The 11,505-nt window shown below is 30.2% G+C and overlaps 1 protein-coding gene across 1 annotated transcript; it reads right to left on the reverse strand.

Moving 5' to 3' along the window:
• Nucleotides 1–942: 942 nt before the first annotated feature.
• On the reverse strand, nucleotides 943–3,086 carry LOC116116067. Its single transcript, XM_031402165.1, has 2 exons — nucleotides 2,896–3,086; nucleotides 943–2,097 (listed from the first exon to the last, which is right to left on the reverse strand). The coding sequence occupies exon 2, from the start codon at nucleotides 1,831–1,833 to the stop codon at nucleotides 943–945; it is 891 nt and encodes a 296-aa protein (XP_031258025.1). The 5' UTR covers nucleotides 1,834–2,097; nucleotides 2,896–3,086.
• Nucleotides 3,087–11,505: the final 8,419 nt, after the last annotated feature.

The following is an 11,505-nucleotide window of genomic DNA, read 5'->3' on the forward strand; positions in this document are numbered from 1 at the left end:
TTCTTTTCAACATTTTAATTTTTTTTTATTTCTAAAATAATAATAATAAAAATAATTCATTTCTCTTCTCAACAGTCAAAATTAGTTTTTTCCTTGCTCTGCAAGTCTCTTGCTAAAAGTTCAATTTACAGTTTCTCTTTCTGATTGATTTATAACTTTCAATAATACCCAGTAGGTTATCTGCAATTTTTTTCTTTTTTGATAAAGTTTTAAACTTTGGTTGCAAATATCAAATGGTGACATATTGAGAAGAACCATGATGATATAGACTTCGAGGTCAATTTGTGGATATTTTATTTATTGATTTTTTAATCATCAATTCAATAATATGAACTTCAATATAGAAAATATATTTAAAACACAAAAAAACCAATAATAATGTAAAAAAAATATAATAACATGTCCGCGTAATCAACTTGAAAATGAATAAATTAAGAAATTGCAGAAAGTCAATATATATTTTAGTTTAAATAGTTGATCTTGATATATTAAGTGATATTAAATATTATACACGATTCACTATAAATACTGACATCGAATATCAAAGATATGTCTATAGATAATATCAATTGTACAAGGTGATGATCTTGAAAATATAATTAGACCATATATATTCAGGTGATTTTCTGAAGTTTGATGAATGATTTAATAACATCTACCTATAATTAATATTAATAATTATATAGGTAATTATTAATTTTATCTTAATACAACTTTGTATTAATACAATTTATATTACTTTAAAATTTGTATAATTAAAAATTATTATGTCTTAATCTAATTAGTTTATTTTGTTAGAATAAATTTTTACAATCTATTTCAAAAACATTATAAACATCTTACTACCCGCAAGCCCATGTCAGTTGTAATATACCAGTGATAATCAAATCAATACGATGGTATAATTTAAGACTTTTAATGATAAAAAAAAAAAAAATAACTCTAATTTAATATTCCAGTAGCCACCAAATCCATCTTTGGGCTTGTATCACACATAACCTCCACTTTACTGGGAGCAGTTTCAGGAACCTTCTTTATGCTCACATCAACAGAAGCTTCTGTTAATAAGGGAGCAGTTATAGTTTCAGAAGTAACTTCCTGAAGATTAGCATCTATATCATCACTTTTAGGAGCATTATGCCTCTTTTTCTTCTTCGGCCTCTTTTTCTTTTTCTCATTATGCAAACAATCAAAATTGGAATTAGATTGTGCCTCCATCAAACCAGACTCTGAACCAAGTTTGACCGTGGATTCTACATATGAATCTCTACCCAGTGGAAGACCCTGCATTAAAGAAGCTCCCTCGGGACAATTATGACTTGTATCATTATTATTATTATTCAAGAAGCTCCCTACTTTAACAGTAGTAGCCACCAAATCCATCTTTGTGCTCGTATCAACGATAACATCTACTTCAAACGGAGAAGTTTCAGAAACCTTCTTCATGCTTACATCAACAGGAGCCTCTGTTCTGAAGGGAGTAATCATTGCTTCAGAAGTAAAACCCTGAAGATCAACATCTGTATTACCAGTTTTAGGTGCATTAATCATGATCTTCTTCTTCCTTTTTTTATTTTTCTTCTTCAAACAATTCGAATTGGAATTAGAAAGCGCCTCTGTCAAGCCAGACTCCAAGCTAATATTGACTGTAGAGTCTACATGTGAATCTGTTTCCAGTGGAATCTCCTGCACAAAAGAAGTGTCCTCTGAACAATTGTGACTTCTATCATTATTATTACACAAAGCATTATGCTCCCCATTCCCCCTTTTCCTTTTCCTCTCGGCCATAAATGAACTTGATTCTGCATTACATAAAGCCATCTCCAAAACCATCACCACAGTAACAATAACCACAGACCATAAATTTTATTTTTTTCTGAAAAATACATGTTCTACGTTGAATAAGCTTAGCATCACCCAGACGTTTCAGCATACCCATTCAGGAACATTCCCTCATCATTCGGTTCCTAATAAAATCATCTCCACATAATTCAAGGCCTCCTTTGCAACCTCTTGAAAAACAGTTTAGAGAGATGCAAAATTTCCTTCTTCTCTGTCTATTCCTAGCAATCTTGTCTACCTTTTCTTGGAAATTACCTGCAAAATCATCAACTGAAACCATTATTCTGTTTGGACATTTTTTATTATGGAGCAGCAGTTTCCACGACTGGCAAAAGATACAGGCTATACACAAAGATAAAAACCATTAAAACTCTCTTAATTTGTTAAATTGATGCCCAATTACAATGAACACAACACTGTCCATTCAGATAAAAAACAGATTAAATCTCAGGCCACCCTTTTCCACTACTTTCCAGTTTTCCACACTTTATTTAACCTTCTTCAATATCATTATATTTTTAAAACAACTTAATATGCTTTATTTTTTTATTTTTTCTTTTGACCATATATCAACACGCCATTTTCTCATCAAAGTTTCAGAAACAAAGAAAGTACTAAGCAAATGCTAACTCAATACACCACTAAACAACACAAAAACAGATACACAACAGAATCCACTTAAAATAACTATACAACAATCAAGCTGACAATCTTAACTATTACAGAACACAAGTAGAGTAACACAAGTTTAACTAAGCAAAAAGTAACTAATTAATCTAAAAGTTAACAGCATAGTTTCATCTCCACTCAACTTAACTGCAACCAATCATCTTAAAAAATCAGAAACCCAATACTTTTTTAAAATTCCCAATTCATTTTACTAATTTCCCACTCCGTTTAATAAACAAAAACAACCAAACACTCAAAAAGCAAACAAAACTAAGAAACAAGTACAGAATCATAATAAGATAACAGAGAGAGAAAGTAAAACCTCAAGGAGCAGAGAATGAAATCTGAAGGACGGTTAAAGCTTAAAGGAGCACGTTAACATACAATTATAAGTCTTGTGTTTGTGTTGCGTCGCTGGGGGATAGGTTTAATTAGGAAGCTCCGTTGATTGTGTTTTGGTATTGTAACCACATTCATTGGGATTCCGAGTGCCGGTGAATGTGAGCCCTGTTGCCAAACACATTAGAGGTGGGTCGTTGTGAATTAGGGTTTTTGTTTTCTCATTTTGCGTAAACAATTTTGGATCTGTTTATTTAAATATTTTTAACTATCATATTCATGGGTGTGTTTGGTTTAGTATTTTGGATAGGATTTTAGGGATAGTATTGGGTTATTGGATATGGGAGTATTACGAGGTAAATTTTAAAAATTTATAAAAAAGCCCTTAGGTTTACTAATTTACATAAAGACCCTAACATGTAAAATGACAAAAACACCCCCACCATCTGCAGTGTCAGATTCCGGCCACCACCGCCGGAATCTGGCCGAAAAATTTCGTTACGGCACAGACTTGTCGGATCTGTGCCGTAACACGTCGTTATGGCCTTTTCCGGCTAGATCCATGGTGGATCTGGCCGGAAAAGGCCAGATCTACCGTTTGTTTTGGCCGTCGACGGCCGGAAAATGCCAAACGACGGCCATCTTTGGCCGTCAGCGACGGCCAAAGATGTGGCCGTCGTTTTCGGTCAACGACGGCCAAGATTTGGCCGTCGTTGACCGTCAACGACGGCCATTTCTTTGGCCGTCGCTGACGGCCAGATCTGGCCTTTTCCGGCCAGATCCGTGGTGGATCTGGCCGGAAAAGGCCACAGCGGTGAACTTCCGGCCATTTCTGGTCGGAAGTTTGGCCGTTGTACAGATTCCGGCTATCACCGACGGTGGTGGCCGGAATCTGACAAGTTGGGTTGATGGGGGTGTTTTTGTTAATTTTTAAACTTTTTTTTTAGGGGGTATTTAGTGAAATTAATAACTTTATGGGGTTAAAATGTAATTAAAAGAAATAGGGTAATATTTTTAGAATATTGTACCAAACGCTATTTGAAAAATAGGATCCAGAATAGGGATAAAAATATTACACCAAACGCAGCCCATACTATTTTCAAAATAACTGTGTGTTTCCTACTCTGAAAATATTATTATATTTTCTTCAATTAGTTTGAAACCTCTTAAGTTTATTAATTTCATTTAACACCCCTAAAAAAAAAATTTAAAAATTAACAAAAACGCGCTCACTTACTCACATTTACCAAATTCTAACCACCATCACCAAAATGTGACCAGAATCTACTATAATGGTACACTACCGACTGGATCAAACCGATCAATCTATCATTGTTCAACCAGATCTGGTCGACAACGATAGCCATATCTTTGGCCATCGTTGACGACCAAACATGGTCAGATATGGTCGTAGATCTGGCATTTTTCAGTCGATCTTGTGCCGATACAGCGACTCCGACCACCCTCCAACGGTGGTGGCTGGCTGCCAAAATTTAATGGGTGAGTGAGGATATTTTTGTAATTTTTAATGTAGGCTGCCAAAATTTAATGGGTGAGTGAGGGTATTTTTGTAATTTTTAATGTTTTTATTACAAGGGTGTTCAGTTATTTAACAAACCTAGGAGAGTGTTTTTATTAATTTTTAAATTCTACCTCATTATTCCCACCCAACTCTAAAAATATCAAAAATATTATCCAAAATAATAAAACAAACACACATGATATTCTTTTGGTTTTTGTATAAGTGAGAATACAATATATATATATATATATATAGCTGAATATCCATCTTGGTTGATCGAGACGTGGTACATTTTGGAAGCTCTAAAATTGTTTCATTTTAACACATTTGATTAACAACTAGCATTTGTGGTTTAATGAGCCCAATCAAATTGTTTCATCTTGACACATTGAGTTTGTATTTATTGTTCTATCTTGACATGTTGAATTTGTATTAATAATTAATAAAAATTGTATTAAAAATTAATAATAATACTAATTATATAGGTGTATTGAATTGACATTTCAAATGTCTAACTATAATGACACTTTAGATTTGTGATTGCCATGTGGTTGAATTTTATTGGTGATGATGTAGACAATATTAATTGCTGCATTGGTATTTCAAAGTTGGATATATGGTTTAATGAGATATATGGTATTTCAAAGTTGGATATTCCAATAACAATAATATAGGTGCATTGCATTGGCATTCCAAAGCTGTAACTATTTTAACACGTTGGATGTGCATTAATAACAAGTATACAGATGCATTGGATTGCTATTAATAATTCTGGTTTAACTACGTATGTCTATGATTGCTATTAATAATTATATAAGTGCATTGTATTGACATTGCAAACTTTTTTTCATATTTAATTGTGTTGGCATTCAAAAGGTCTAAATAAGGGCTTATAAAATGGGCGTATGTTCAATTGTATATTATCGCAATATGTTAGTTGGTGTCAATAATATTAGGGGTGTTCAAAAAAATGCAAAAACCGAACCGAACCGGTAACCGAACCGAAAAACCGGTTAACCGAAAAAACGGTTCGGTTACGGTTCGAAAAATTCAAAAAACCGAATTTCCGGTTCGGTTAACGGTTCGGGAAAAAATACAAAGCGGTTAACCGAAACCGGTTTTTTGAACCGGTTTTACAAAATATATATATATATATATATATTAAATAAAAATAAATATTATATATTAAATAAAAAATAATAATATTATATATTATATATTAAATAAAAATAAAAAATAATAATATTTTTAATGTATCGTTAGTAGTAGTCAATGAATATATATGAATGTCTAATTTTTATTTGGATATGTATTATTTATATTTACAATTTAATTTAAGAAAAAATAAAAAAAATAAGTTTTATAAAAAAAAAGGAAAACCGGTTCAAAACCGGTTAACCGCTTTAAAAAAAGTGGTTAACCGGTTTTTCGGTTAACCGAAAATTTGAAACACCCTAAATAATATGTCTGGTTTTGTTAAATGTTTATAGGCATGTTAGTTTGGTCAATAATACACATATTCTTCATGATTTTGTTAATTGGTGATTTTTTATTTATATCTGTTGTTTACAGGTCAAAGATTCATGAATTGACATAGAATAAAGGCAGGATGTCCAATTGACATTGTCAAATGAGTTGTTATTTTGATTCGTTCTTCTGAACTGTAAGTATATCTTCTAACTATTTTTAATACGAAATCATAAGTACATCTCCTAATTATTTTAATGATTATTATTTGATTGAATAATTGTTTTTATTCGGTCAATCTATTTGAATGATTAATTATGTTAGTCATGCCGAACGGTAAGTGTATTCCTTAACAATTTTAATATGAAAATTAATTAATTTTTATTGATTTCGTTTTCAAGTAACAGTTGTTATACGAATGAATAATTATTCCTTAATAATCTTAACATGAAGATCAATTAAATTTTGTTATGTTTGTTTTCAAGAAAATGCTCATGTACTTTACTAAGATCAAATCGAAGATGATCCTATTGTTAGTCGAACTGTGAGTATGTGTCATATCTATATTAGTGAAAACAGTTCATTTGTGTTGAATATGTTTTCTGTAAAAACATTCGTGTATTTTAATTTGTTATATGAATGATTAATTGTTTATGTCCTACTGATGTGCGAGTATATATATTAAATGAATTAATTTTGGCTGATTTTATTTTCCAATTAATAGGTGTTATTTGAAATATTTCTTATCAGTCCTAATATGATAATCCCTTAAATTTGGGTTAAGTAAACCATTCATTTTATCGTCATATGCATTTCAGTTTCCACTGAACAATCAGTAGTAAATTGACTATAACTTGCTCAATAAAACTTCAATTGATGAGAGGTTTGAATATCTAGAAACTAGAAAGATAGGGCTTTAATTTGATATATTATACGCTTAATTTGGATAAATTTAGCCCTACTTCCAAACTATTCCTTTTATCTTCACACACATTTTGGTTTCTCTTGTTTCTCGATTTCCATTGAACAATAAGTAGTAAATTGTTCATAACTTACTCAATAAAAATCCAATTGATGAGCAGTTTGAATCTTTGAAAACTAGAAAGATAAAGCTTTAATTTGATATATTATACGATGAATTTCGATAACTATAGATCTGCAGCTGAACCATTCATTTTATCCCCACACATATAAAACCAATTCAATTTTAGTGATGACAAAGGAAACAAAGATTAATATGTAGTTTTAATTGTATTTGTTATATCTCTTTTTGTTGATATTTTTTTATGTTACATACATATATCAAAAACAGGTTGTTACTGAATATAACAAATTTTATTTGTATCACAAATATCATCTGATGTTTGTTGCTGAACCATATAGCTTCAGTAAACCATTTGTAATATGCCGAACCATTATTATTATCCTTAAGGGAAAACAAATATTGATATATAGTTTTAATTGTAATTGTTCTATCTCTTTTTGTTGATATTTTTTTATGTTACATACATATATCATGAAAAGAGGTTGTTTCTGAATATAACTAATTTCATTTATTTAACAAATATTAACTGATGTTTGATGTTGAATCATGTAGCTTTAGTAAACCATTCATTTTATCATCACACACGTTTAGGTTTTCACTGAACAATCAGTAGTAAATTGATTATAACTTGCTTAATAAAAATCCAATTGATGAGAGATTTGAATCATTAAAAACTAGATAGGCAGGGCTTTAATTTGATAAATTATACGCTTAAATTGGATAATTATAGCCCCACTGTCGAACTATTCCTTTTATCATCACACACATTTTAGTTTTCCCTATTTCTCGATTTTTACTGAATAGTCAGTAGTAAATTAGTCATAACGTACTCAATAAAAATCTAATTTATGAGCGGTTTAATATTTGAAAATTAGAAAGATGGAGCTTTAATTTGATATATGATATGATGAATTTGGATAACTATAAACCTGCTACCGAACCATTCATTTTATCGTCATACACATAAAACAAATTCAATTTTAGTGATGATAAAATAAAACAAATATTGATATGTAGTTTTAATTGTACTTGTTCTATCTCTTTTTGTTGATTTTTGGATTGATTTTGTTGTTTGGTTTGTGGGTTTTACAATTATCTTCTTTCTTTAGGATGCTATCATCCAATGCTTTTTTGGTTATAGGTGATGGTCAATTTTATTTGCAGCAAATGTATTTGTGTCAAGGACCTTTATCTTCATGGTTTCTTCAATGCTTCAATTAAGTTGACTTTATATTATACTGTTGGAGTTGTTGTTACTTTCTATGTGAGTTTTCTTCTCAACATTATTAATTTTTTTTTATTTCTAAAATAATAATAATAAAAATAATTCATTTTCTCTTCTCAACAGTCAAAATTAGTTTTTTCCATTGGCTCTGCAAGTCTCTTGCTTAAAAGTTCTCTTTCTCTGATTGATTTATAGACTTATCAATAATACCCAGTAGGTTATCCTGCAATTTTTTTTGCTTTTTTGATAAAGTTTTAAACTTTGGTTGCAAATATCAAATGGTGACATATTTGAGAAGAACCATGATGATATAGACTTCGAGGTCAATTATGGATATTTTATTTATTGATTTTTTAATTATCAATTCAATATAATATGAACTTCAATATAGAAAATATATATTTAAAACACAAAAAAACCAATAATAATGTAAAAAAAAATATAATAAACATGCCCGCGCAATACAACTTGAAAATGAATATAAGTTACAGAAATTGCAGAAAGTCAATATATATTTTAAGTTTAAATAGTTGATCTTGATTATATTAAGGTGATATTAAATATTATACACGATTCACTATAAAATACTGACATCGAATATCAAAGATATGTCTATATAGATGATATCAATTGTACAAAGTGATGATCTTGAAAATATAATTAGACCATATAATATTCAGGTGATTTTCTGAAGTTTGATGAATGATTTAATAACATCTACCTATAATTAATATTAATAATTATACAGGTATAATTATTAATTTTATCTTAATACAACTTTGTATATATATACAATTTATATTTACTTTAAAATTTGTATAATTTAATAATTATTATGTCTTAATCTAATTAGTTTATTTTGTTAGAATAAATTTGTTTACAATCTATTTCAAAAACATTAAATAAACATACTTACATAACCCGCAAGCCCCATGTCTAGTTGTAATATACCAGTGATAATCAAATCAAAATACCGAATGGTATAATTTAAGACTTTTAATGATAAAAAAAAAAAAAAATAAATAAACTCTAATTTAATATTCCAAATGTTTAAAAAAATGACATTCAGATTTTTTATAAAATAATGACATTAGTAACTTTGAATTTTATAAAATTACCTTGTATTTAATTTTGGGGCCTGGTAGATTATTTGAAAAATGTTATTCTAAAAAATTATTTTAAGTTGAATTAAATTAGATTAAATCGAATAGGATAAGATTATAAGAATATGTTTGGTATAATATCTTAAAATTTTATCCGGATAAAATGTTGAATAGTTATTTGATACATTTTTGGAACAATAATGCTATGGACACCGACGCTTTGTATCGAAATGTTAAATCGAACGACGTGTCACTTGAGTCAGACGAGCCACGTAACACGTTAAGAAATATTTCGCGAATGAATGGTCGTCCATCAAATATGGACGGTCGTCCATTTTTATTGGACCGTCGTTCATTTGAAATGGACGGGCATCCTTACTTATTGGATGAGAGTCCACCTATAAGGATGCTCGTTCATAGTTTAAATTAAAAAAAATTGATAACAAAAATTATGGACGCCCGTCCATATATTATAGACGAGCATCTCTATTTAATGGACGGGCGTTCCTATTAGATGGACGCCCGTCCATTGTTTAAATTAAAAAAAAATAATAAACAAACAAACAAACAAAAGCAATGGATGGGCGTCCCTCTTAGATGGACGCCCGTCCATTTTCTTCCATTAAATAGGGACTCTGCTCTACAACAGAATGTCCTCTTTCCCGCAATGTTCTTTCTATTTTCTTCTTCTAAACTCCTATTTCTATTTATTTTCAAACACAAACACTAAGTAAATAAAAGTTCATCACTTGAACTGCGTACATCAATAGAGGGTCCATCATCTGTAATAAAAAATAAAGTAAAGAAACAGGTGCCATGTATACATCAATGCAGTCAAGGGGTCCACCATCTGAAATAAAAAATAAAGTAAAGAAATAGGTGTCATGAATGTTCACAGACTTTGGCTAAAAAAATGAGATTACTTTTGTTTTCAATTTTTTTTTTAATTAAAATAATAGATGGGCGTCCATCTAATAGGGACTTATGTCCATTAAGTAGGGACGCTCGTCCATAATATATGGACGGGCGTCCATGAATTTTTTATTAAAATTTTTTAATTTAAATTATGGACGGGCGTCCTTATAAGTGGACTCCCGTCCATTTCAAATGAACGATCGTCCAATAAAAATGGACGGCCGTCCATATTTGATGGACGACCGTTCATTCGCGAAATATTACTTAACGTGTTATGTGGCTTGTTTGACTCAGGTGACACATCGTTCGGTTTAACATTTCGGTGCAAAACATCAGTGTCCGTAGCATTATTCTTTTTAGAAAACATTTTCTGAAAATATTTAGATTATTTTAACCCCTTACATTTGTTAATTTAACTAAACATAATAAAACTTTAAAAATTAACTAAAACGACAACCAAAATCTGGTCGTTAACGGCTAGATCTGGCCAGAATCTAACCGTAGATATGGCCATCTCTGAAAACGGCAACATTGACACATGACCAGCTAGATCCGACCGATCATGCGTTGTTTTGACACCAACGACCGTCGACCGACGGTGGTTACTGGCAAGCGATGATGGTGTTAGGTAGATTAATTTTCAAATTGGAATGAATGAAAAGTAATTGTTTTTAGTTAAATAGAGTTGAAAAAAATGTTTTAAGTTGAATAGAATATGATAATAGAAAACAAGTCCCTCTCTTTTCATTGTCAATAAAAAAAATCTTATTTGATTCCAATTAATTTTCAGAATAATGATGTCAATAAACAAATAAACATATATTCTGTTTTTTTTATGGAAGTAAGATAATAAAAAAAAAAATTCAAAAGTGAAACAGGAAGGGCTTTATTCAGAAATTTATGGGCTATTTGTATCCCAGTTGTCATTTTTCGAGAAAATTACCCATCAATTAATTAAAAAAATCAGTACTTTAGGGTGTATTTAGTTTATTATTTTAGATAGGATTTTGGGAATAATATTAGGTAGTTAAATAAGAAAGTATTACAAGATAAAATTTAAAAATTTATGAAAAAACCTCTAGGTTTACTAATTTAATTAAACACCCTAATATATAAAATAACAAAAACACCCCTATTACCTGCAGTGCCAGATTCCGACCACCACCGCTGGAATCTGGATGAAAAATTTCGTTACAACACAGACCGATCGAATCTGTGTCGTAATACGTCGCTATGATCTTTTCCAGTCAGATCCACCAGATCTCCGGCTAAATATTGTTTTTATTATAAATTTATAATCTTAAATAACACAACAATATTAATACATAAGAAGTTCGACTGCTGTCATGTCACTGCAAACTAAAAGAAATTGAACAAT

This window comes from Pistacia vera, unplaced genomic scaffold (genome assembly GCF_008641045.1).
Source record: "Pistacia vera cultivar Batoury unplaced genomic scaffold, PisVer_v2 Contig760, whole genome shotgun sequence".
Lineage (NCBI taxonomy): Eukaryota > Viridiplantae > Streptophyta > Magnoliopsida > Sapindales > Anacardiaceae > Pistacia > Pistacia vera.